The sequence below is a fragment of the Etheostoma spectabile genome, chromosome 21 (genome assembly GCF_008692095.1).
Source record: "Etheostoma spectabile isolate EspeVRDwgs_2016 chromosome 21, UIUC_Espe_1.0, whole genome shotgun sequence".
In the NCBI taxonomy this organism is placed as follows: Eukaryota; Metazoa; Chordata; class Actinopteri; order Perciformes; family Percidae; genus Etheostoma; species Etheostoma spectabile.
This window is the reverse complement of record NC_045753.1, coordinates 18,268,197-18,296,149: the sequence shown is the minus strand read 5'-3', so window position 1 is coordinate 18,296,149 and position 27,953 is coordinate 18,268,197. Positions and strand designations below refer to the sequence as shown.

At 39.5% G+C, this 27,953-nt stretch overlaps 2 protein-coding genes across 2 annotated transcripts in view; one reads left to right on the top strand and one right to left on the bottom strand.

The window, feature by feature from the left end:
- Window positions 1-16,877, bottom strand: part of nhlrc2 (NHL repeat containing 2) — a 19,576-nt gene extending 2,699 nt beyond the window's left edge. The window contains exons 1-11 of the mRNA XM_032501357.1: window positions 16,639-16,877; window positions 14,111-14,263; window positions 10,054-10,103; window positions 9,080-9,485; window positions 7,939-8,060; window positions 7,725-7,854; window positions 5,225-5,318; window positions 4,836-5,067; window positions 3,111-3,233; window positions 2,697-2,906; window positions 2,310-2,523 (exon numbers count right to left, since the gene is read on the bottom strand). Of these exons, the coding sequence (XP_032357248.1) occupies window positions 2,310-2,523; window positions 2,697-2,906; window positions 3,111-3,233; window positions 4,836-5,067; window positions 5,225-5,318; window positions 7,725-7,854; window positions 7,939-8,060; window positions 9,080-9,485; window positions 10,054-10,103; window positions 14,111-14,263; window positions 16,639-16,849 (1,945 nt within the window). The 5' untranslated portion in view covers window positions 16,850-16,877. The remainder of the gene's footprint in view (window positions 1-2,309; window positions 2,524-2,696; window positions 2,907-3,110; window positions 3,234-4,835; window positions 5,068-5,224; window positions 5,319-7,724; window positions 7,855-7,938; window positions 8,061-9,079; window positions 9,486-10,053; window positions 10,104-14,110; window positions 14,264-16,638) is intronic.
- Window positions 16,878-17,002: 125 nt separating this feature from the next.
- Window positions 17,003-26,963, top strand: dclre1a (DNA cross-link repair 1A (PSO2 homolog, S. cerevisiae)). The gene is made up of 9 exons (XM_032501355.1): window positions 17,003-17,740; window positions 18,665-20,041; window positions 20,130-20,263; window positions 21,671-21,789; window positions 22,162-22,305; window positions 22,547-22,692; window positions 23,695-23,849; window positions 24,942-25,083; window positions 26,092-26,963. Exons 1-9 carry the CDS (start codon window positions 17,320-17,322, stop codon window positions 26,256-26,258), a joined length of 2,805 nt encoding a protein of 934 aa, XP_032357246.1. The 5' UTR covers window positions 17,003-17,319; the 3' UTR covers window positions 26,259-26,963.
- Window positions 26,964-27,953: the final 990 nt, after the last annotated feature.

Sequence of the window (27,953 nt, the reverse complement as noted above, 5' to 3'; positions counted from 1 at the left end):
ATCTATCTATCTATCTATCTATCTATCTATCTATCTATCTATCCAACTAGCACTAAACATAAACTAAAAGTACTGGACAAAGTCAAATGTTGACCTGATAATGGCCCTAAAGGAAAAGTTTAAAAGGCCACTACAGTCCCGAGGATACATCCTGTGGGGACCATGAATGTCTCAACAAAATGTCATGGCAATCCATCCTGTAGTTGTTGAGATGTTTCACTCCGCACCAAAGTGAAGGACCAACCGACTGGCTGACACGGCCACAAAACAAGATCAATCTTCAGTTTGGAGCCAGATCAGTCCTAATGTGCCATGTTCTGAAAGGGTCTTTTTATGAATGTGACTTTATGTAAATGTCTGTCTGACTTCAAAATTTATGGTTGAAGGCAGCAAGGTACACCCTGTATACTAGATTGGTCCAAGTCTGAGCATTGCTAAATGGAGTCCTCTACAATATTGCCCTCTAACAAAAATCTGTTTCCTCCCACTGAATCAGATGGAGTGAGGGTGAGGACATGAATTTGCTGAAACATGGGGGATATTTTTAGAAGCAAATACACATCTTAAGAGACGTGACCGCTGAATGATAAATGAAAGTTGAAAAGGAAAGGCTAGAACTTCGACTCTGAGAAAATGTTATGCCAGAGAGACATGTCAAATCCATGCAAGCGGTGATTAATGAAACTGATGCCTAACATGAGGTCCCAGGGTAGCCATTTCTAAAAAAGCCACTAAAAAAAAAACAATTTAAATCTGCCGTGCACTTCTAACTTGATCCATTAACATTCCTGCCTCTGCTCTGATCAGATCAGCATAAGTCTAGACTGGGTATAATCGGACAGTGGAGGATCACGTAACATAGCCTGGTAGCTAATTATGTGAACCAAGGCATGCCTTCTTATCGAAATGTTCCAAAAATAGCTTGCTGGTATCGCTGACTGCATGCTGCATAGTTTCGAATGATGGAAACACTATTGTTCCACACCTAATGAATGGACCATCACCATTACTACCATGATAGCTCAAATCACTTCACACTCTGTTGTAATGTCAGAGTACTGTTCATTAAATTTGAGAACATGTAAAAAAACAAAAAAAATGTAATAGCACACACCATACATTAGATTGCTCATGCCATCTATAGCCTCACTGGTGCTTTAAAGAGATGAGAACTTTAAATCCCAGCCGTACTCCTTGGTTACTAGCAACTGCGTGAAGGAGGCGGCCAAAGGCTTGTATCATGTGGACGCGCCAACAGTTTTGTTGTTGTTACTTAGAATTCCTAATGGGGGCGGCAGAAACTACGCACTATAGCTTTAAGCATCATTCACTACTGTTTTCCACCCGTTCACACACCCATTCATACACCGATGGGTGGGGGTAGGCGCTGGCCTGCCCATCGGGAACAACTTGGGGTTCAGTCCATCTATCCATCCATCCATCTTTGTCTGCTTATCCGGCATCGGGTCGCGGGGGCAGCAGCTCCAGCAGGGGACCCCAAACTTCCCTTTCCAGAGCCCCATTAACCCGCTCCGACTGGGGGATCCCGAGGCGTTCCCAGGCCAGGTTGGAGATATAATCTCTCCACCTAGTCCTGGGTCTTCCCCGAGGCCTCGTCCCAGCTGGATGTGCCTGGAACACCTCCCTAGGCAGACGCCCAGGAGGCATCCTCACCAGATGCCCGAACCACCTCAAATAGCTCCTTTCGACACAAAGGAACAGCGGCTCTACTCCGAGCTCCTCTTGGTTGACTGTGCTTCTCACCCACGCCAGCCAAACTGCTAAGCAAACCCATTTTGGCCGCTTTTACCCTGGATCTCGTTCTTTTGGTCATGACCCAGCTTTCATGACCATAGGTGAGGGTAGGAAGAAAAACTGACCGTTAGATTGAGAGCTTTGCCTTTTGGCTCAGCTCGCTTTTTGTTCAGTGTCGGGTTTCAGGGTCTTGTTCAAAGGCACTTCAACATACGGTCAGAAGGAGCCTGCATGGGATACTGTCATGATCGTTGGCACCAATAGCTGCTGTTGTTGTTAAAACTAATGTTTTTAGCTTGCCAAGCTAGCTAGGTAGCTATGATAAAATACGAACTGAGAAGCCTTCTACTAAGAATTTTGAGTGTTGAATATGCCACCTTTATCACTGCACTGCGTTTGTGACAATGGAAAACCTGACAGGCGTAGCAACAGTAACAGGGTGAGGCTTAGTCAACGTTTAATGGTGCCTTACACCGAAATAAAGTCAAATGTACATATAGGATAAATCTCAAAACATTTGCATTCATGACATTAGTAACAATGGCTTTTCTCACCCTCAGCTGATAGAGCCCAGCAGCTGGGGGCCTCCTCTGTGAGTTTGGTTCCTTCTGGAAGTGAAAGGGTGAGCGACATGACGAGAGTCTGGCCTGCTGACACCGACACTGGTGGCATTTCTTTCCTGGCAGCTGATTTGGGCAGTGTGGGGGCTTTGGCAGGACCCAAAGGCTTTGAAGGTACTGAGTCTGTGCAGTCTGTGGAAATGGGGAACTGTACAGCAGAGAGATTTAGATGTTACTGATTAAAGAGGAGCAATGAGAAAGTTATCACAATGTCTTTCTTTGTAACCTTTTATCCAAACTCATATAGCTTTCAGGATAGATTCATTGCACAAGCATGGACAACTTTTCTTACACACATACACACACATATACAGGTCTCACCAGTGAAACAGTCTTGGAGGACAGGTCCAACACTTTGACTTGGTGGTTGTTGGTATCGGCCACATAGAGAAGTTTGCCGCTTTCACCAACGCAGATTCCTCCTGGTTCGTTGAAGCAGGATTTGTTAAATTCAGGGCCCAGAGTGTCTCCAGCCTCTCCAGTCCCTGCTAATGTGCCACACAGCTTTACCTTTGGATCCACCACCTTGATCTGAACACAATTACACAAGCACATAGATACAACCCAACAAAAAGGTCAGTTCCTCTATGTTCACTGTTTGGTTTTTAGATCAAAAAGAGATACATGCTTTATGTATCCACTCAACAGCCTGAAAGGACCCATTATGACAATAAAAAAATTAAATTTGAGCATGCTACAGCTTTAAACTACAGCCTTGTGACTTGCAACGGTTACCTTGTGGTTGTAGGAGTCGGCAACATAGAGCAGGCTTTGTTCAGGAGCCCAGGCAACACCGAGAGGATGCTGCAGCTTGGCGTCCACCCCTTTCCCGTCTACATCCCCGAAAGCAAAAAGGTTCTGGATCAGGAGAAGATATAAAACTTGTATGAATGCCAAACTAGAACTCCTATGTCTAAGCTTAAATTAGGTAAAGAACAGAATATCCAATCTAATTTTGTGAACCGCCTCCAATGCAATTTAAATTTTTTGCAAAGAGAAGAAAAGGGAGCTTTAAAGGGAGCTTAATGGGAGTTTTAACTATTAAGATAAGGGACTTTTCTGATGAAAATCCATGCCAAAGCCTTTCCCACTGTAAATGATCAGTTTTCATTTGACACTTGAAATAAAAACATAAAAGCAACATTGGCTTCATTATTTTGAAGGTTTCTGAATAATTCATACAGGAAAAGTGACACAAAAATTAAAATACCATATTTTTGAGAAACACGAAAAAGATTATCTTAAAATCACATTAGATACTGTGCTTAAAAAAAAGAACATTAATGAAGAATATCATTGAAATTACATATTACAAATGGGAAAATTCACTTTTTTTCCCCCTGAAAGTGACAAAAACCTAATAAACAGTTCTTAGTGCTACAGATTGTTTAACAGCAACATGACTCAAACAGATAAATTACTATTACAGCAAACAATATAATCAAAAACCAATTTCTTAGGAAATTGGGAATAATTAAAATAAACAGATTTTCATTCTGTATTACTCCGCTGAATAAATGAAAACTAATGAGACAATCTTATAAAAGGTCTCATGACTCTCCGCAGCTGCAGAGTTCATTACATAAACTGAGAAGGCAATTGCGGCCTATCTTGCTTCAGCGAGACTGACATACCCATACCAGCCACTTTATAAGGTACACCTGTTCAACGGTGCGTTAACTCAAATATCTAATAAGCACATCAGGAGGCAGCCACATAATGCATTTAGGCATGTAGACAGTCAAGACAATCTGCTTCAAACCAAGCATTAGATTGGAGAAGAAAGGTGATTTTTAACAGGCTTGTTTGGGTATTTCAAAAAATTGCTGAACTCCTGGGATTTTCACACACACAACCACCTCAAGGATTTATAGAGAATGGAAAGAGAAAATATCCAGTGAGCAGCAGTTCTCCGGGTAAACATGCCTTGTAGATCAATATTTCCTATCTGTAGAAAATAGATAGCCCTGAAACCCTGTGATTGCCCAGAAGTGATCCAAAGCTTTGTGCAGTATTTTTGTTTATAATTGTCAAAGTGTTTTCTATGCTGGAAATGTAGTAGTGCAGGTTTTACAGTGTGCTGTTTGATGGATTGGGGCAGTGCTGGGTACAAGACATATTATCATTGACGATATTGCAGGAAAGGTCATTCAGTTTTTGCAGTCTGCTTTTGATTTCCTGCCTATTTTTCAAGCTGCTGTTCACGGCATTGTCTTAAATATTATTAGAAAATATTTTCTCCTTTTACAGAAACACTAAAATGGACCAAAATTACCCTGACTATTAATAAGAGAATTTATGGACATTAAAATTAACCAAAGAGGAAAACTTCATCAAAGCCACTTGGGATTCACTCCGTAGTAGAAAGAAAAAGTAGGAAATATTGTTAAGAAATCCAATCATCCTAATATAAATGAATCCACCATCTAGTCATCCATCTAACAGCCATTGCACACCCACCAGTGGGTCTCTCTCTCCCCCGACCAGCAACTTGACGGCTCCGTCCTTCAGTGCCAGCGAGCGGATGGTGCTGCTTTCACTATCGGCCACATACAGGCAGCCCCAGGGCTCCTCTGTGGCTAAAGCCAGGCCTGAAGGCTGAGCAAAGCCAGCCTTTTGGGGGTAGGAGTTGTTTCTGTTCTCCTCGTTGCCACTGCCTGCCCATCGCACACACATCCCTGCCTTGGACTCGCTGTTTACATTATAAAATAGAAGACAATAGACAAAACACTTAGACAATACAATGCTGGATTGGTAGAGCTCATATGACCTTTTATCAGTATTTTAGTGGCTTAGAAGGATGGCTGTTGCCAAGTGGTTGTGGTGGTTCTGTCTACATGGTCTCTCACCTTCCTTTGGGCAGTTTCCCATCTGCTAGGAACAAAGCCCAGATCTGGTGGGTCCCCGCCATGGCTATCCACAGCACGTTATCTTCAGCACCGCCTACACATATAAATAAAACGCACATACAAGCGCACACAAAAACACACTCTTTGAATTGAGACCCAGGAAACTTGTGTCACGGCTTTTGGCTGTCTATCAGTCACCAGCGGTGGTGCTAATATTTGTCCTATAAGGTAGACGGTCCTTTCAGATGTTTATGGGAGGTTTACTTTAAGCTATAATTTTCTTATAAATATAACAATGGCAAAATAAACAAACGAAAATAAATATCTCTACTGAATGAAAACGAGTTCTGTGGGGAAATTACAATTTCTGACTCGTTTGTTGAAGGCTGCCTGAAAAGAGTCAGAAATGTGGCTATGCAGCTTGTGACTACCGCCTGTCGATCATAGGCCACGTGCTGCATCTCAGCAGAGATACTGTCATCGAAACACAACCGTTACAAACAAACAGTATCTTAGTTGTATTTTTAATGCAGCACAGAGCTCAGACTTTGTTGATCACATGTGGCGGACTGTCAGGAACATCTGACAACTCTGGCACCTGCCTCACAGCATCAGTGTCACTGTAGTACTTTACAGTTCAAAAGTACTTTACAGTTCAAAAGGTGCAGGGTCATCTTGATGTGGTCAATTCAATTATTCGTACGCATGGTGAATAAATCATGAATATGCCATGAGTGTTGTGGATGTACTCTCAGAGGACAATGTTAAAGGTCTGATATCACATCCTCAGACCATGTGGTGATGTGCAAACCAGCAGGTTGTTTCATCCATCAAGTTGTGCAGAAAAGATGACTATGACTGATTACCTCTTGCTTACAGGCAGGTGTGCAATGAGGAAATAATTGCGCTAATGGCCCTTTAAATTCTTAAAGTTAATATTATACTTTCACACAGCTATGATTAAACACCATACCTGTAAAATGTAAACTGACTGTTGATGAGTACAGTACATACGACAGGCAGAGTACACAACTCCAGGTGTACACACACATTTTACATAATTACTACTACTCAACTGTCAGCTCTTACAACACCTCAGACTTGTAGAACCGCCTAATAGTAAACAATGTTAACTTGAGGCATGAAAGCTGTAGGAAAAACAGGTGAAGTCCTTTACAATTTGAAATGTTATTTGTGGTAATTGTTAATAAAGTCATTAATTTGTTACATTTTAAAACTGCATTCTGAAAAAATAAATAACTCACTAGTAAGGCCATGTAGTATGTTCCTAAAGTGAGGAACGCAAAGAAATGATTACAAAATGCTGGAATAATATTTAACTTAATGATTAAAAAATAAATAGTGCTAAAGCTTGTATTAAACATTTCTAAATGATACCAACCTGTAAAGAAAATACATATAGTATGTCAATGTAAATCTGCTGCAAGCTCATATTTTATTTACTCTGGCAGTTACAAACACCCGTTTTTGAATTGGCCTGCCGATGTCAGGCTAATGGCATCTCTGTCTATGACAACAATTCTTGACTCTTACTGTCCACAGGTAACAAGGCCTGATGGCACCACAAAACATACACAAACATTTAGAGACAAAGGGTCTGAGAGATTCAAAAGTTGAGTTAAAAAAGCTTTCTGCTTTGATGAAAAACGGTACTCAGTAAGAAATATATATATATAAAAAAAAGACTAATAATAAAGAAACTCTGAAAGCCCATGGCAAAAATAATCAAAGCAAAGCATTTAGAGAGACTGAGCTTTGATTTTGAAGTGGAGGTCTTGAATTACTTTGAGAATATGAAAGACCTTGTCAGGTACTTTACAGTAGTTTGTGACTTGCATAGTTTTGACTTATTATTTTATTTTTGTCCTCAAAATGATTCAGTACCTAAAATAAGGGATTTTTGGCAACAATGTTCACTCCAATATGAATACATGTTCTATTCATAATGTAAATAAATTGTGAAGGGCAAGTTCATAAAAAGTGTAATCCACTGCAACTAATCGGGGCCTCCACTTTGACCAGAAGAGACGTTTTGTTCTTGTAAAAATTGTAAGCTATAATATTTTGTGTATTTGTCCTTTGTTTTACTTAAGACAATTTTGTCAAGTATCTGTGTATGCTTTTAGTACACTCTAATCTAATTATGTTCTACATATGCAAGTTGTAAACAATCTGTCTAAAGGTGTGATATCACACCAGAATTAGCACCCCAGTCTGTATGTAGTCGCTTTCGGTTGTTTTTATACACCTTCACCACATTCTAACTGAACTATGACCTGTAAAATGGTGAGACCCAAAGATACTCAAGCAATCTGAGATGAGACTGTTGGACTGACCCCTCTCTCAAGAATTATTGATTGTATAGCAGCATGCAGAGAGTAAACAACAGACAATGAGAACAGAGGAAGGCACAGAGGGGAAATACAATGTTGTAAATGTTGTTCTTCAAGTTGGGATCTGACAGCCCCACAAGACTCACCGGCAGTGCCAAGAGTCACATCCCAAGGAGAGCTGATGGGCTGCTGAGGTCCCATGGCCCCACCCTCTTTGTCTGTGCCTTGAGCTCCTACTCCGGCTAAAGTGCTGACTCTTCCCTCTAACAGGTCGATCTGAAACAGAAATAAATGTAAAAATAAAGTGAGGTCAATTTTTTTTTTTTTTTTATTGTTTCAAAGGATAGTTTGGGGCCCTACCTTTCGGATCAGGTGGTTTTCTGTGTCGGCCACATATACGGCATCCCCTTTAATAGCCACACCCTGGGGTGAGTTAAAGGAAGCTTGGGACAAGTTGCCATCTTGTCTCCCACTTTTAGGCCCTGGAGCAGAAGTAATAATCCAATTAAAATTGTGCATCTTTGGGTTTTAGCCATGTACAGAGGTTTGCTCCTCGACGTAGCGGGCCCGGGATCGACTCCGACCGCCGGCCCTTTGCTGCATGTCATTACCCCCTCTCTCTCCCGTTTCATTTCTTCAGCTGTCCTACCAATAAAGGCTTAAAAATGGCCCAAAAATAATCTTTACATTTAAAAAAAATAAAAAAAACTGCACATCTTAATACTCGGCACGTTCAGGTACTTAACATTTATCTGTAGTCCTCAAAGTCTTTGACATTGAAAGGTCATTACTAAGCAACAGCAGTTTTAATTGTTACTCACATATTCCATTGCATTATCTTCCCTGCCTAAACATTTGGTAGAAAAAAAAGACATGATGGATGATTTTATAATTAGTTATACGAAGGATACGTACAGGAATACTTGCCCAGTGACAGTTAGAGCATGGGTGGCCTTTCATTTCTGCAAGTGGACTTACATTTGAGACTGAGGAATTATAATCTAATCTGCTAATACTGCAATAAATTTGCTCAGGAAGATGTGATGCAGAACAAAAACACTTTTTTTTTCTGTCCTCATAAATACCATCTTCAAATTAGCTTGATGTTTTGAACTTCTTATGCAAATATAAATGTATACATTTCTCATACTGTGTGTGGATAAGGATGAGTAGAGTAAACCTAGAAAAATAATACAAATCCTGCATTTCTTTCCCTCATGGTCCACACTTCAGTGTCAGTGCCAGTTCACAGCGTCTACTAGTCCCTGTGGTTGCCAACCACTCTGTTGGGCCGGAGACAACATAATCTACCACGTAGCTCCTCTGAGGGCAGTTAGGGGACTGAGTAATTTAGTATTTTGTAATTATTATCAATGATGCTTAAATATCTTTGTATAATGTGTAGATGTAAAAAGCAAGAACAAAACTTTATGTTTCATCAGACATGTGCACTCTGAACCCTTATATACAACATATCACCATCCTGTTCCCTACTTCTTACCTCCTATAACGTGTAAAAGCTGTCCAGTTGAGGACACCACCAAAATTCGGTGATGCCCAGTGTCTGCTATGGCCAGTCTTTTCTTGCTGCTGTCGACGGCCACCTTCCCAGGAAAAGACAGGACGCTGGGTGGCAGGGAGTCTCGGTACAGCTTGATCCCCACTGTGTGTGTCTTCAGCAGACCTTGCTCCCCGTAGTGACGGAGGGCGTTGTCAGTAAAAAGCCCCAGCCTGTCGCGGTGGCCTTCGCCCACCAGGGAGAAGAGCAGGTTGCCACGTGGACCCAGTAAGACCAGTGTAGGCCAGCAGGACACCTCCAGTTCATGCCAGAGGTGTGCCTCGCTGTCGTTCACAACTGGATGGCAGATGTCATAGCGGAGCACAGCGCTGCGGACATTGTCCAGGACCTTTGAAGGATTGGAGACAAGCATAGACAAATGAGTAAAAAGCTGTGAACATGTAAGAGCTGTTCATTAGTAAATTATATTCATAATAAATTATTTTCATTATCGGTTTAAATTTCCAAGAGTCCAAGGTGACATCTTAAAAGTGCTTGTTTTAGTCCAAAATTGAAAGATGTACACTATCATTTATGAAGGATGCATCAGTGCCATATTGGCAAACAGCTCCATAAAGAATAGAAGAACGATTGACAGTATGAGTTTGAGGAGGATTTTCTGAAGATCTGAGCATGTTTTCTGGTTTTAACCAGTTAACAGAAATCATTTCAGATACAATCATTTGTCTGATATCTCGTCTGATATCTCATGCTGGTTTACTGTTGTAAGATTACTAAGTACTAATGCTTTAGTACTTTGATTTCTTGCTTGAGAAAAGAGTGGTTCACGTTGTCCTCCATCATACTCACAATTACACGTTTGTCGATACTTTGCAGTTATGACAATGCAGAAAGAACGCACATGCAGAACAGCCTACTCAAAGATAAAAATGATGACAAACAATAAAGTCCCTCACCTTTTCATTGGGGAATTTAGCTGAGTGAACACCAACAACAACCAATCCATCTGAGAGGGAGATTAAACAGATAGAGACAAACAGACAAAAATAAAACAGCCAACCATAACAGTGCAGTAAGTGCTTTGTCTTAATTGTGCTCATAATCAAAACTAGCCCCAATTCCACATTTTCAGGAAATATTTTTTTAACTCTATTATCTCACAAAAAAGCAAGTTTGCGTGACAGTGACTAAAATATACGCAAACACTTGTTCCATTATAATATAACATACAGTAGGTCTCATTGAGGTTCCTGAAAATGTTTTAGCACCTTGCGGCTGTGAATATTTATCTCAATATTTTTGCAGTAGTTATCAAAGACTACTAACACTATCCTTATTGTACAGAGCAATTGGTTGGAATTTGTGACTCTGATAAGGCCAACAGATGTTTAAATGTTATGCAAGTAAATGGCCTAAAACTGTGAAAAATGCTTGTTTGTGATGCTTCTTTTGTTCCTTTACATAACAGTTGTTATATGTTTCCCAATCAGTGTGGGACTCTACTAAAACACAGTCACTTTTGTACATTCAGAGGTACACTTTGAAACTCTAGTATATAAATTAAATGAGCAAATAAAATGCATAATTCGGTTGTGGAAAACAAATTGTAGTAAAATTCATTACATAATTAAGATGCATACATTCACACTGTTGTTTTATATTGCCACTCAAAACAATCATGTTTTTTTATTTTAATATAGATTTCATTATGCTTTTTTTTATACAGCATCACAGGCCATTTTTAGTGAGAATGAAGCAGACAAAAGCCTATCGACCTCCATAAATGGATTAATTCACATCATTGAGGCGCCCTTAACAGAGAAAATTTTCAAAATACACAATTCCAAACCTTTGGACTCACACCATCTGCATTGGATTTCATCACCCACGCCCTCAGCCAAGCAGTATAGCAGTAGCACAGATTGCAGTGACAATGGGTGGGTGGGGAGTGGACTGTGGGAGTGACTGGACAGGGTGGCTCCCACACCTCTCTGACCAGTGCAGCAAACAGAATGTACCCACAGCAATGCCAAAGATAAGGGGAGTGCGATAATGTGCAGTGGCTCTGCTGTGTTTGTGCTCTGTGTTCCGCATGGCTCACAACTGAATTTCCTGAGATGATCCCTTGAAGGGCCAGCAGGGTGATGGAGTCAGTCGGATGTTATGCTTTACATGGAGTGACTAAATAAAGAGCCATACAGTGAACTACAGCAGGGTACAATTATGGACCCTGTATGCACCGACACTGCAGCTTGGAAATATTTTTAGTTAGTGTCTCTTCACAGCTGAGATAAGGGCCTTTATGCTCTTGGGCAAGAAGAGAAGAGAAGTGGAGTTGATGTACTACAGCTACTCTGTCTCAGTGAACTTACACATGTTCCAGTGATGCAGCATGACACATAATAAGATACCATTGGAATTGTGTTCCCTCAGTAATAAGGCCTGCTAGGCTGCTGCTTCCTGCGCGGCCCACTGTATTTATAGTTTGAAAGAATACATTTAAGAAAATCAGTTTGTCAGCCCAATGCTGCGTATTTGTATTTATATTTGTATTAATGGCAGGTGAGCAATGTTACTGGACTGAAACTTGTACAAATTAGCATTTTGTTTTACCTACCTATGTACCTTAATCTTCTACCCATTCAACGTGCAGAGCAAATGAATGGTAACTCGCCCCAGCTACTTTTGAATTGACCCTCAGCTTACTATAGTTACAGTTTAACAAGCACTGGACAGGGACCAGGTGAGGTGAGGTGCGTGCTACAGAACTCTGGTCAGAAGTCTGGTGAAGGTTCTATTTCCACCCCTGTGGCTGTTTTCATTTTTATTTTCTGACACTGATTCAAGTGACACTTTTGGTTATCGTTTTCATGCAGTTCCACTTGCAGCCACAAAAGTTGTTATACATAAAGAAAACACACAGGCTGAATCCCATTCCTTCCCCTTACCCCTACCCCTTGGCCCTTAAACCTACCCCTTGGCCCTTGAAACCAAGGGGTAGGGGTAAGGGTGAAAACATACCCCTATGAATGGGACACCACTTGGTGACATCACCATACAGTATTGATACAAAACTCCAAGATGCCGTCTAGGTCTGTTGATTGTGTGGGTTTGGACAACAGTTTTATAATTTATAGTTATTTAGGTTCACTTTGGTAGTGCAGAGTACTTATCTGTGTAGTACTTAGGTCTGTTTGCAATACAAATGTGGTATCACATGCATCTGTGTACATATACATACATATACACCCTGTATACATGGTGTGTGTATATCTGTTTCAGTTATCACCGTTTTGAATGTATTGATGTTCACAAAACATTTTGTTGACAAAAATCTGTCTTTATTGGTGATAAATTGAACATAACAGGCAAAAACGTTACATAAAATAATGTTACAGAACCATTGTCAACTATTAGAACCATAACTAACATGTCGCACACAATAAAAGGCACTCATGTGTAAAACTAAAAAAATACACACAAGACCACAAACAAACTACACACACACTACACTGTTGTGCTACAGCTGCTCTGATATTCCAGACCAGTCTGGAGCCTTTTGGCCAGTAACCCCCCCCTCACATATCATCAGTGTCCCATATCAAAACCAACAACAATATAACAAGTGCATGAACAATGAACAGGAATTAATTAAATATTATTACAATAATAGTAGGCTACCAATGCAATAATGAATGGGTACAACATGAACATATGAATTAGGAAAGTCTGCTCGTTTGCAGCCCCAACCTGGATCAGCTGCTGTGTCCTCCTGTGTCCTCCTGTGTGAGACAGGACGGTATATGTTAAGCACGTAGCGATGTATCATAGACCGTTAATATATATATAGCTATACAATCTATGCGATCTATACAGTCCATTCAAGGCAGAAATATGTGGGACTGTTCAACGTTAGCGATTAGCGTTAGCATTGCAAGCTAGCGATTTTTAAAAAGTTTCAGTTAGGAACATGGGTACACATGTACAGGACTGCATAGACCACAAAACAAGACTGTCGTAACTTTTTAATCAATTATTTAAACCTGAAAGTACTTACATTCATGTGTCTCTCTGGTCGATGCAGCAGCCACACACTGCCTGTGTGTTTTCTAGTGAGGTCGCGTCCACACTAGATCCGTAGGGGTATACAGCCCTTGATCCATGCCCTACCCCTAGCTCGTAATACGTATTGGACCGGCACTAGGTGCCGCGTGAACGCGCAAAAGGTAGGGGAAGGGCCAAGGGGTAGGGGTAAGGGGAAGGAATGGGATTCAGCCACAGTTTCACTTAATGACTTGTTGCTGCATTACCATAAACATCGACACTGTGATCTATTTTGAGTCAATCCTACACACACTTGTGTCGTAAACAGTTACTTGAGCACCAAATGTCTATTAATCCGTAGCTGAATACAGTCCTCAACAAATACACTATTCACTCCTGTTTGTGTAACGTTTGTTGAAAAGTACAGTGCTCAGCTGACCCTTTAAATACTTAAACTACTGTTTGTCCATTTTCAAAAATTTACGTCTTCAGTAGAAACAAATGAGCCCAGTGCTGAGTGTCGCAGACAGGGTAAGGAAGTCAAAGTATTGAAGAGGAAAAAATGTTGTTGCTTTTGGTACTTTTTTTTTATTTTTTTAATCTATCTGGTAAAATTGGTTTTAAAATTGTGCACAACTGAACATGTGAAAAAAACAAATAAACAGAAGACAAACATAAAGAACCCCAGTTTTCTCTTCTGACAAATCTGACTTCTTGTAAAAGACCTTACATGAATATTAAAAATGATCTGTCATTTTCATAATCTAACTCATAAATTCATTGACATGTCATTCATAATGGGCTTTGTGTCTGCTAAATTGTAATAGTGGGAGCCTGATGAGAAGTCTCCATGGGGAGAATTGTCCTACAGTCCCACATTTTAAAGGTAAACGTTTGTTTATTTTTCATTGGAAATTAGCTAGATGAACTAATGCTGACTGCTGCTTTAAAGCCAATCTAAGTCCGTACCTTTGGCAGAGTGCTTTTTCTCTAGCTGGTGCAGGTCAGGAAGGATGTGCATGCAGTTGATGCAGCAGTAAGTAAAGAAGTCCAGCAGCACCACTTTACCAGCCAGCTCCTTGCTCAAAGACAGAGGCCCCTCCGTGTTCAGCCATTCCAAGCCTGGAGCAAATCACAGAATGGAAAAAATGAAAAAGTCATCTTATTAATTATGTTCAGTCACACCAAAAGCAAATGTTTTACATTGCCCATCCTCTGTCTGGCTTGATACTGCATTTATTTCATGCGGAGAAAAACGTTGACCTAAGCAATGCAATTGCCTACAGCTTAAGATGTGTTATTAAGCTATTAAATGCCATAATATAATTTCAGTAGATCTAGTTCTCGTTCAAAGTTGTTTTTGTTGTTTTACATTAACCTCACATGCACTCTAGATTGTGTCTGATAACATCTGTCACACTTAACTCACATGAAACTTGATTAATACATTTACTTTGATATTTTACAGCATACTGAGCACCAAAATCCAGCCTCAAGTTCTTGGAAATACTATTATACCCTCCATATAAGCTTTTTATATATAGCATTCCTGTTATTTGTTCTGAATACCCTACTGCTTGTTTGACAGTCTGTGTTTTAGTTGGGCTGTTGCCTTGCTTTGCAATGAAAGAACAATTCTTAATCTCAGTAGCACTTGGCCTGGTTAAATAAAGGTTGAATTAAAAAAGGCGTTGTCACTCTTTTTTCCCAGCTCTAAGAATGATGCAAGCACAGACCAAGTAGGAGTAAGAAGAAATAGTTCATTTTCTTGCCTGCCACCCAAAATGGTTTGATGTGTAAATAAGGTAATTTTGGCCCAAATGATCTGACAAATTCTTTTCTATTTATTCATTACATTGGCTTCCAATTAAGTTTAGGATACAATTTAAATTCTTGTTCTGTCCTATGAAGCTCTGCATGGTCTGGTACCTGCTTATATCTATGACCTGCTCCATCCATACACCTCTAACAGGTCCCTCAGGTTTTCCAATCAAGGATTACTGGTTGTCCCACGCGCTTGTTTAAAAACTAAAGGTGACTGTTCCTTTGAAGAAGTGGCTCCAAACCTGTGGAACGCCCTTCCTAATGTCTGCAGTCTCTGTTGAAGCTTTATTAAGCAGCTGAAGACACATTTGTTTAAATTCGCTTTTGACTCTCGTCTGTAAACTTTGGGTTATAGGTCGTAATCGTTGAAATGATGTCATTGGTCATTCAATAATTATTTTCTTTTTTTCCTTGTTTATTTTCTGTTGCATTTGTACACAAATGATAATCTTGTGAAGCACTTTGTGACTTTGTCCGTAAAAGGTGCTATATCAAATAAATGTATTATTATTTGTTTGGGCTAAAACTTTGCTGGTATTTATTTAAGATCTACATGAGGAGGAGATTATGGCATCAAAGAAAATGAATTTGGTTACATATTGCATATCTTAAAATGTCTCTTGACTCTGCAAAAGGGAGGACATTGGACAGATTCATGCAAAATGATAAAATGAACTATGGTGACTGAACATCATTTGAACAGACATAAGTGCTTTTGTCAACCTGATGAATAAATTTAATTGAATGTAATAATTTTTTTCTTACACAAATATTTAAAACGTGTGTCTGTTATGTGGTCCTGAGAGGTTGGGCCCAGTTAAGAACCCACGCAGCTGTGTTTATTCTGCTGTTTGATGTTCTACAGTAGATCCCCATCTACTGGTGCAATGGGATATTGACAACATACTGCATTACTCAACACAGGACTTAAGTAGTGTTGACACCAGAAACATTTGATGGTTTTTAAGCTGCTTTATTTGGAAACTGCATTGGCAACCCTTTTCATTTTTCAATGGGCCCACACTATTCATATTAGCAGGTGTAGTGACAACTACAAAAGAATGTCTTTAGGTAGTACCATATAACACTGAATATCATGGGGTTTTGACTGACAAAATAAGACATTTATAGACATTACCTTGGACATTAAGGAACCTTGTTTTTTTTTACTATTTTCTAACATTTTACAGTCCAAACGATTAATCTAGTAAATAATCTACAAATTAATGAAAATAGTTGTTTAGTTGCAGCCCCAGAACATAATGGTATGCATTCTCTCGTAACATAGATTTGTGGCTTCCTGATTATGTCATACTCGGTATAAAACAAAAACTCTGAAAAAAGTCAAGAAAGTCAAGAAATTATAATCTGATACACTGTTGCAACAAAACACACCACGAAAAAAAGTGATGAAAGTTGAACCTGCACAAAGCAGCTATTGCTACTTCTCTGCCTGACAGTGTTTCGGAAGTACATAATATTCGTATTTAACTAACTTATTAAAACACTTGTGGTTTTAAAGTATGGAATTACTAATAAAGGAAAGAAGAGGAAACCCTAAGCGTTCAGTAACGCTGTAATGTTGAGATCCGAATGACATGTTAGAAAACTCAAGGCACACTGTAGAGCAACAGAGAGACACTTAGCAAGCTAGAGCTGCAACATGGTCTCACCTGTCTGGAAATCGGGTATCTTCAGATCCTCTTTCTCGTCTAGCCTTTTCAAATACTCGATGACAAGATTTTCCTTCTCTTGTTGTGTCGTAGCGTCATCTAGGGCGCAATCCAGCTCACTTTGGATATGAAATAAAGCTGAGAGGCTGTACTTGGACGCCATGTTTCCAACAACAACAACCAGCCTGCTAGGTAAACTCAGAAAGAACATTCAGACCGCTGATTTCGACACAACACTTAAATTAAAAAAAAAATAAATCACCAGAAGGATTTGTTATCTTCATTTTAGGGGACCTTAAACTGGATTAATTATTAGTAAGAACGTTTTGTAATTGTTTTAATGGTCTTTAGCTTGAATGGGCTCGTGAAATTGGTAGAATGTGCTGTTCTGTTTCTCTACTTTTCTTTACTACATTCATTGTTGTTCTGGCGGTAAGTAGCTGGCTAAGCCAACATATTTTAGAACCATAGTTAGCTACAGTATGAAGAAATCAGCCCCAAGTCGTAATTATTAGTTATAAAAAACTATTTTCGCAGCGGGATATCTCCTCGCAATATTATGGAATCTACAGTAGTCGTTAATGTATTGTAATGTTTGTTATTTTCGGTAACCGCGAGATGTTATCTAGCTAGCTAACGTTAACACCAACTTAAGGGACTTCACGCTTTTCTGTGCCACAAATGTCAGAGAAGCACGACTCTGAAGATGACATTTGGGAGTATAAACCTCTTGAGAAGAAAAAGAAGAGACACAAATCGCCGTCTGCAACTGTGACAAAAAGAAAATGCACTGTCAGAAAAACCTCCAAGAGAGACTCTTCTTTCTCACTCAAGTCACCTGACAGGAAAGTTCAGACGGCTGAAAGTGGAGATTGTAGTTCTGTTGTTACTGGAGACCGCAGTTTAGAGGCGCATAATCTAGGCCTACCCTTAAAGTTATCTCCTTCTAGTGACACAGTGCTAACAGACAATGCTGCTGCAGAGGGACCATCCTCTGGAGACTTTTGCCCCATGTGTCAGATGCCCTTTTCCATATTGGTGGTACAGACTCAAAGATGGCATGTTGCTGAATGTCTTGACACCCCCAGGGACACATGTAAAGGTACAGACAATCTTACTTCCTCATATATTTTATCTAAAAAAGACAATTCTTTATTATTATTGCACTCTGTACATAACAAAAACACTTTTAAATGTTATATGCAAGATTTTCTTCCTAATCATTCCATCATACATAAATCATACATCATACAATTTAGTGCTAGATTTCCATAGAATTGGGGGGACTAACAATAGACAGATCAAAACTATCAAAATCACTGTGGTAGAGCCTGATTTTTAATCCCTAGGAGCTCCAAAAAACATCAGATTATACATTTCCCACAATGCAACTTGATAGCATACTTCATCATGATGCGTTCATGTCATAAGGGATGGATGGTAGAGACAGGAAAGCTTCCTGTGTCATTAGCGAGTGTTCACGTAATCTGACAATTCAAGGAGGTTGTATAATTGCAGTTGGTCATGTTAGGGTGAACCAATAACATACAGTGACAATATAGCACTGTATCCATTAAACTTATGTTTAATTACATTGAATGGTGGATTTTGGCTAATGTGAGGAACCTTTGTATTATAAACCTCCAAGTGTGATACAGATCTGAGTTTCTCAACCAGTGATTACAACTTGAGTGTTAGAAAACATTACTTACAAGTCAGAAACTGGTAATTACAGTAATTCCATTGTAGTTTGACCACAGGGTTTCTGTTCAGCTTTGGAGTCGGAACCCAACTCAAGAAAACTTTGACTACATAATCAGTGTTATTTGTTATAGAAAGCTCCCTTGAGCCACAGCAGACTTGGCACGACGAGTAAACTATTGTGTAAAATCAGGCACCTCTAAATTTTTGAATATCTGTGTTGTCAAACCTCTTTAGCAGATTTTGTGTGTAGGTGCTTTTGAATGATTATTATTTTGTACCCTGCTGAAAAGACTAATTTGTACATGTTTATCTGTTCACACAGAATGTCCAGATGGCCTCCGGTGCTTCTCCACCATTCCAAACCATTACAAGAAATTCAACCACACCCTCTTGGCCAATAGTCGAGCAAACAGTGACACAGCCCTCCACAGCCTGTCCCAGCAGGCAGGGACCAGTGGGAAGACCGACCTCTGTTGTCTCCCAGGACTGATGAACAATGATGTGGATGGCTCTATTTTAGAGATTTCACAGGATAATGCTTTTAGTCTTTCTGCCATTTCCAATCATAATGTCTCCCCTCACAGTAATCTCACTGGAACACCTCCATCTAAACTTAAAAATGGACTTCTGTTACTGCGCTCACCTGGCCCAGAGGATTTTAAGAAAAAGAAAGGATGGTCATCCTCTAGTAAAAGACAAAGGCCTATCAGTGCTTCTCAAGAAAGTAGAACATCCACTCCCGTCAAAGTAGAGAGTGGAATACAAGCTTGTGAAGGTTTAGCCAATTGTGAACCTTCCCCTGACAACAATGATGCAATATCCTATTCTCCACTTTCTGAGTTCCCTACAGAGACTGAATTTCGTAGTAGTGAATGTCGAAAAGCCCTTTTTAATAATGATGCATTTGAAAACGAGATTGAAAACTCAATGGTGCTGTTCAGTGACGGTTTCTCAAGTGAAGATGAGCTCCTCACTGGATTTATGGATGCTTTGGAAACTGATAATGTGCAAATAAAGGATCCTGCTTCCCAGCTAGAGTCAATGACCTCATTGTTGCCCACTAATCAGCTTGCCTTTTCTGCAGTTCCTGAAAATAAAGCTGATATCACAGGTGAAAAAGAAGCTCACGGTAAATCTACCTGTGCCATCAGTCCATGCAAAAGCAGTATTCAGTCTCCACAAAGTATAGTTTTAGAGCGCCTGAGAGAAACTCTTCTAAGCTCAGATAGCCTGCATTTGAGAAACTTGAAAGACAGCAGTGTTCAAGTGCCTTTATCACAAACCTCCACTGTCCAAATATCTCAAACCATGCCGCCACAGAAGGGCCAGCTCAAGGCAGGTCAAGCTTCTTGTCTAAAGCAGACTGACATTGGAGTGTTTTTTGGCCTTAAACTGCTCATGGAGAAGGAAAAAGTGGCTCAGAGTGGACCAAATGAACTCAACACCACCCCTGGTCCAACACTTGGTGAAAACTCAGGACCGAAGCAACAAAGAAGAGCCAAGCAAAGAAAAAGCAAGGCCGACACAAACGCAGATGCCTCACAGGACACAGGGACTGTAAACAATAGTGATGTGGTGGATGCCCAGGGAGAAGCAGGGAAAGGTAGGACCAGAGGATGGAGAGGAAGAAGCTGGAACCGAAGGAACGCTGTGGGAGAAGTAGAGTTACCACGTTGTCCCTTCTACAAGAAGATTCCAGGTGTGACCATATATCATATATTGCTGCATACATTTGAAGGTTAATTTTTTTGTAATCTAAAAAATATGTCAAATGTTATTGTACTTAGGGACAAAGTTTGTTGTAGACGCTTTTGGGTATGGAGAGATCCAGGACATCACTGCCTACTTCCTCACACATTTCCACTCAGACCACTACGGAGGATTGACCAAGAACTCCACACTTCCAATCTACTGTAACAGAGTAAGTCAAGCTTTGGTTGCTGTAAAATACGAAAGACTTCCAGCAGTATTTAATTTTATTGGTGCTCATGCTGTGTATTTTATCTGGTGGCTAAGTGTACCTTAAGTTTATTCTGGTTGGGTTGTGCATTAATTAGCCATATTTTAATCTACACCACTGTATTTTGAAGTCTGAGTCAATTATATCACTATATTATTTTTATTACCTTCTCTGCATGAGGCCATGGCTTTGTTTTGGCATTTTTTTGTTCTTACATTAAAACGTGTTGGACGGTGGTTTTTACCCCAGATTTCATTCGACTATCGCTGAAACTGCATCCCACAAACCCAACATTTTTATGTTTCATACAGGGAAAGAACAGTGTGCCAGTTTAGATACTTTTACACTTTTTTTTACGCAGTTTTGTGTCATAAATAAATGACTTTTGCTCTGTTAGTCCAGTTCCAGTACTATGGAAGACCTTAATTCTGTGAAAATGCTACAAACCTTTTTACATATTCTATTTATTTACATCTCATTAAAAAGCTCCTGACTGATCTCTTTCACAGAACTCATAGAGGGAATGCCTTACCCATTTGTTATCTCACTGCACTGCATTGTCTCCTTAATTGAACATTTTGCCTCCAGTTGGCAGCTTTGAATACCAATTTGCCAATGGCTCTGACTATACTGGAGTTTATTGAAATTTGAAACCCTTTTTTTTTTACACAGTATTGGATAAAAACACTTCATTTCCAGGAAATTGAGTTTGTCTGGGCCCTTAGTTGTTCTTTCTGTTTATAGCGTTTGTTGTTACTTTGGAAATGTTGCATTCAATTTTGGGGTGTGAATTAATCAATAAACTGAATTGAGGTATACAGCAAAACAATCACAATTTTTAATTCATACTTTGAATCTCTTTCATGTTTAAATTAGACCTAATTTGTTTATAGTATTTTACCATGCATTGCACATTTTCTATTTATAACTGGGATATTTAAGAACATAACTCTGAAACTAATTAAAAATTCCATTAGATTGTATTCAGAATAAAAGTGTTTTAGTGAAAGAGGCCAGATAATCCTGTCAAATGGGTCATGATTTATCACAGTGTGTGCTATCTTGGGAATAAAACTAAAAACAGATTTACAAAGACTCATTGGGACTCCATAGGGGTTTTATTTATTTGGTAGGTCACATAAATTCAACTTGGACGTTAGGTGGGTCATAGCCCAGAAAAGTTTGATCGGTGAATAGGGGGTGTTACTTAGTTGTTTATAATATACAAATGTAGAGTAGTTATACTGTGTTTACTCGACCAGCTTTTTTTTTTGTTTCTTTCTAGCTCTAGTGGCTGCTGCCGCATCACTAGATGTAAATGAACCATAGAGATTTATGTTGACTGACAGCTGCTCCTCTCCTGGTCAGATTACAGGAAACCTGGTGAAGAGTAAACTGAGGGTAGCAGAGCAGTATGTCCACATCCTCCCCATGAACACCCAGGTCACCGTGGAGGGGGTTACGGTCATCCTCCTGGATGCCAACCAGTAAGTCATCGATCTGTCGTTAACATCAGCCATTTCAATTTCTGACACTAAGTTCAAAGTCAGACAGCCCTAAGCCAAATGCTAGATTGTTTCACTGAGGAATACTTATGGGCTTTTTTTTTAGGAAAACTCTAATTCTGCATGACAAGGCATTTTCTTCAACCGGCTGTTTTTGAATTTAAAACTATTCGTACCAACAGTTGTGAAGGCCAGTCATTACTGTATACCTGGATAATTGACCACACTTTTCTTGACAGTCAAAACTTCTAAGAAGACACTTGTCTTTTTTTATCACACAATGAGTACTTCCTTCACTTTTCATGTATCTAGCATATATGTAGCTTCACCTCCTGCCTGCATCTGTTTTTTCAGTTGTCCAGGAGCTGCCATGCTGCTGTTCTTCCTGCCTGATGGACAGACAGTCCTCCACACTGGAGACTTCCGAGCTGATCCGTCAATGGAGACCTACCCTGAGTTACTCAGTTGCAGGGTGCAGACACTCTACTTAGACACCACGTTAGTACCTATCTGTCTCCTCTCATATTCATTGTATGTACCAGTGAGGTTACTAAATGGCCAATAGGTGGTTACTGTAAATAAGACTCTTCTCAGCCAATGTGGATAAATATTAAAACTAAAATGTGTGCAATGTGTTTACTTCATGTCCTCAATCCTCTCAAGCAAGAAACTCAGTAAAAGTGATGCAGAAGCCCAGAGGAAACTCAGATTTTCAATGTAAGCTCTTGTATGCCTATAGGTACTGCAGTCCTGAGTACACCTTCCCTATACAGCAAGAGGTCATCAACTTTGCAGCCAACACAGCCTTTGAACTGGTGACGCTTAACCCACGGACGCTTGTGGTGTGTGGATCCTACTCTGTGGGAAAAGAGAAGGTCTTTCTAGGTGAGTGTTTAGTCAGAATTTTGACATGACATGGCAGACCTGGCATGATTTCAAACAACAAATGATAGAGTTATGCGGTTTTTAAACATTTTTATAAATTGAACAGTATTTTCTCAAGTTAAGGAGGAGTGAAATGACAACATAACTTACAACTTAGGTTATCCTTTTGCTTAGTAAAAAAAGAAGAAGAAAAAAAGACAATGTTGTCGAACCTACTCCCATGGGCATCCACTTAGCTGAAGTGACTAATTATACTAAAAGATTTAGGTATGGGGTTGGTATAGCTTGCACATGATTCAAAAACAGTTTGATCATTAGACAGGTTGATGGTAAGTGAAATGTTTTTTTGATGACTAATTATATCAGTGAAAATTACATCTTAATGAATTCATTCAATTCTAGGAACAGTGATATTTCTTTGACACGGACTATTGCACAGAAAGTAAAATATGTTTCTAAACCTAAAAGGAAGACAATTGGATTTATGTCTGTAGCTTGTGATCACTACCTGACCTTTCATTCCTCTGAAAGGGCATGTGGGATTACGTGTATCGAAAGGGAGCGGTGTGGAGAATTGTGGATTTGTCTGTTTTGGAAAAAAAGAGCCAATCTTGTGTCCTGAATGAAAAATGCTCTGTTCCACTTTGGTGTGGTGGAGTGATGAAAAACCAATGTTATCCTCACAGACTGTGAACATTATGCGTTCATTATGTAATCACCTTTTTCTTCAACAAGCGTTGCATGGTATTGGAATGGAAACAAATCTAGAGCTGATTCAATTGACTACAACTGTACTCAGCCAGTTAGATCTCCGTTATTTCACGAGAGTACATGTGCTCTGAAACACTTCACAAGGTAGTGAACGCGATAAAATATATCCAGATTGTGTTTTCATTGGAGGGGGTGGGGTCTTATTAACTGCAAGTACATACTAGGTCTTAAAATAAAGAGCTGAATTGCCCACATTCCTGCTTCTTAGATCTTGCTCTGCTTCATTTGTAGCACTGGCAGACGTTCTTGGGTCTAAAGTGTGCCTCTCTCGAGACAAATACAACACCATGTGCTGCCTGGAGTCTGAGCAAGTCAGACAACGTATAACCACCGACTGGAAGGCATCCCAGGTCCATGTGCTGCCTATGATGCAGCTCTCCTTCAAAGTATGTGCAGCAGTCTCTTTTTCCATTAACTGATCTGAAAAGAGGAGTTATTACAGTGGGACTCAGAGGTATAGAAATGAATCCTATTTTAGGGCCATGTTTAGGAAACAAAGTACGTCAGTAATAAAAGTACTGAATCTATCAATAACTATCAAATATATCACATCAGACTTATGTCCCCTAGGCACTATCTATATTTATTCACTGCATATAAGGCCATGTATTTGAGTAAGTTTGACAATTCACTTTAATAATACACTACTTAGTAAGATGAAGGGGAATAGAACTAGCTTGCAGACCTTTTGTGTAAATATTTCTCTTGTTTAGCCAAGGGCCCATGTCAAATGGACAGTTTATTTGGATGTGCAAACACATCTGTTATTCTGCTTATGGTCGATTTATATGCAAGTATCTAGAACAGCAATTTAAATAATTAGGAAATGCTAATTATGATGACCAAGCACAACGTCTCTCCAAAAGGACTAAAACATTTAAATTTGCCATCTGTATCACCACAGATAAGTCCCTGAGTTGGTATAATTCAAGCATCACTAGGCACTGAAAGGCTGACTTAGGGGAAATAGGGGTTGTTTCATTGAGAACTTTGATTAGTGACTGTCTGAGCAATTTCTATCAAGAAGAGCTACTAGAACTTGGACTGAGTCACCTTGAAATAAATTGTTAGATTGATAGAAAACGGTATAAAACATTTTGTAGTTAAATGTTTGCATTGTAAATAATCTCTTTATAGTTTTATCAGCTGGCAAACGAGTAATGTGTGTGAGTAAGTCATGTTTGGAGGTTAGCTATTTGAAAACACAGCATAAGCTCAACAGCTGCACAAATACAAGTTATCTTTACACATTTTGGAAAAGAGCTTTATGTTTAGCAGCTGTTCTTGGTGGCAACAGCGTTCTGCAATAGGTTGCCACATTTCAGTTCATTAACATGTTATACATTTTCAGAGATCATGCTCACATACTACATATCCTTGCTCACTTTTACGAGCTGCATTTTCACGTACAATGTGGTGCCGTTTGAAGAAGAAATTCTCACTTCCATATCTCCTTCTCACTTTCATCTTGTCTCCAGAAACTGCATGATTACCTGGCCCGCTTCTCAGGACAGTACGACCAGCTGGTGGCCTTCAAGCCCACAGGCTGGACCTTCACCCAGCAGGTGGAATCAGTAGAAGATATTCAGCCTCAGATCAGTGGCAACATCTCTATCTATGGTATGCACTTACATATCACATTAACAGAAAACCATGAATATGACACTAGGCCTAAAAACATTCTAATGAATCAGGTTTTTGTCATGAGTAAATTCTTCTTATATATCTCGTATAAATTAGGACTGTTAACGCCGTTTAATAATATTTGAAGGTCTTCTGCAAAGTAGGTATTTGAGTTGTTAATGCACCCTCGCTCTTTTCCTGGCCACAAAACAGATCCTAATAATGGTGAATAATCTCTTTTGTCATCTTGAAACACTGCTAGGATTTATCAGCCATCTGGCCTGTAACCTATAATCACCAGCTAGAGGCTTTTGATATGCACACTCGCACATCATTTCTTCGTCCTTGGCAGTTTGTGTGTCAGTCAGGCGGAAGCCAAATTGCACTCTCTCTCTCTCTCTCTCTCTCTCTCTCTCTCTCTCTCTCTCTCTCTCTCTCTCTCTCTCTCTCTCTCTCTTTATTTCCGACTTGTTTTGTTTTCCTCTTCCTTGCTCTTCCCAGCCATAAGCTATTCTTGCTCCTAATATTGTTCTCTACATGTGGGAGGATTGACTTTGTTCTTGTTCAGTTTTAGCTAGATCTTAATCTGTGGATGGACAAAGGTAGGACAAGCAAGAGGCATCAGCTTTCTGAGGCAGTGCCAGATATCTTCTTATTTTCTCCTCAAAACAAAAGAAATGATGCCCCGTTGCTTATCTGACTGACTCTGCCATACATTTAGACGTTCAGTGATGAGGGTGAGGGTTATCTAATCCAAGCAAATGATCCGATTGTAAGGGAAAGGTCCTCTGGTTCAGTTCTGAACCACTGCTTGCCTCCTTTTCCTACAGGACTTGTTTCCTTAATAAATATAAAATAGAGATAATTACAACCTTCACTTAAAATAAATCAGTGAAAAACAAACGTGGGTTGTGTTTGGGCTTAGTAGCCATTTTCTGCTTGGCTACATTTTAATTGCCAACGTTTGGGTACACAATGATGGCAACCCTTTTGTTTACTTGACAGGAATCCCATACAGCGAACACAGCAGCTTTCTGGAGTTGAAACGTTTTGTCCAGTGGCTTCAGCCCCTCAAGATCATCCCAACAGTCAACAATGGCAGCTGGGCTAGCAGGAAGGCTATGGAGAAGTACTTTAATGAGTGGCTCATGGAAACTAAAGCTACACTGTAGTTTATTAACAGGTAAACTTGGTTCACAGCTGGACTCAAAATCGCCTCTATTGCTATTTGGTTATACGAGCAAAACCAATTACTTCTCAATACGGTATGGCCATGGGGAACAAATATATTTAAACATTACTCATTGTTTTACCTTTATCGAAGTTGCCTCAGACTGCTGAGCTCATAGCAATAATATTTCAATGCAGATTGAGGGGTTGTGATAAAGTAGGTGAACATGAAGTGAATTCACATCTATAATAAAATGTTTGCTTTTATCAACAAAGGTCTGAATTAAAACAACTATGAAAGCCGTTTTGTGTAAACATGATCTGAGGTCGTACAACATAACACACAATTAGAACTGTTTTTTTTTAGTAAAAATTATTATACAATGGAACTGAATTAATTTGTGTTCACTGCCTGCTGTGGCCACCTCCACCATTATTGTCAACAATATATTGCTGCTTTGAACTTGTGCAATTTTATAAGTATCTGTATTTTGTTCTATTCAAACATAAAAATAAATGTTTTATTCTTAACCCCCCTGTTTTTCATGTATTTGCAACATTAACCTGTTTATACTACTTGTCAAATGTCAAAAACTGTACATGAGATTAAAGACGAGTTTTATTATAATTTGCAAACTTGGCACAATCAGTAGTTTTTAAGTTTGCATTATTCTGGATCTTCACTGCTACTGTACTTTAAATTCATTCCCCATTAGGGCCTCTTCAGGAATAAATAGTGTTGGAGGAATGCTACTGTGTGGAAATGCAAACTTGTCTTGAACACTATGCTGCTGTCAGACCTTTCAGCAGTTTATCTCTGAGACAGCAGAGACATGCTTTACAGAGATGGAGCTTTCTGAATCTCAGTTTCTGATAAAACAGGCTTTTCACAGAGTTGCTGCGTGATTTCACCTTAATGTGGAACTTCAACTTATCCCATCTACCTGAGCTGTGCGTGTTCAATCTCAGCGGCCAAAGTGAAAAAATGTTTGCAGCAAAATCTGTTCATTGAAAAGGTTCAATGTTGTACCGCAGATTCGTAACTTGCAACTTTTCATCACTTAAGTTTTGGCATAGCAGTGTTCACGATAAATCGTTGCCCAGATAATTGGTTTTAAAACCATCTCTAGGCATTTCATTACACCCCTTGCCTCTCTTTCTATTTCAAATCATGCATGTGTCGTCATGTTTATTTCCCACTTTACTCGGCTGATGTAATAACCAGTGTATTACTATCTCTGCCCACAGAGAGCCATTTCCACTGAGCCATTTCTAATAATGGCGTATCATATTCTTTCCTTAGGCATGAATTATATGTAATTCATAATTCATATATGTAAGTCTTGCCAAACTGAAATTGGATTGACTGTGGCGCTCTTTGAAATGTCTTATTTGTGTCTGATTGTGAAAAAATAATTACGTCCACAAATAATGGACTCTTGCATATGAATAACAAAAACATCTTTGCTGTTACCCAGCTGTGTCAGACTGTGCCAAATGTGAGAATTTTTGGCACAGCATCAGCTCCCAAACATGACACCATTGCTCAAGGCGGGGTAAGTCACCCCATTGGCTACCGCACCAAAGAGTACGTGGAGGAAATCCGTAAAATCAGCCCAAAGGGTGAGAAAACACATAACTGCATATAGCATTTAAGCACAAAATCCACAAATCCTTACTTGCTTTGCCTGGCCAGT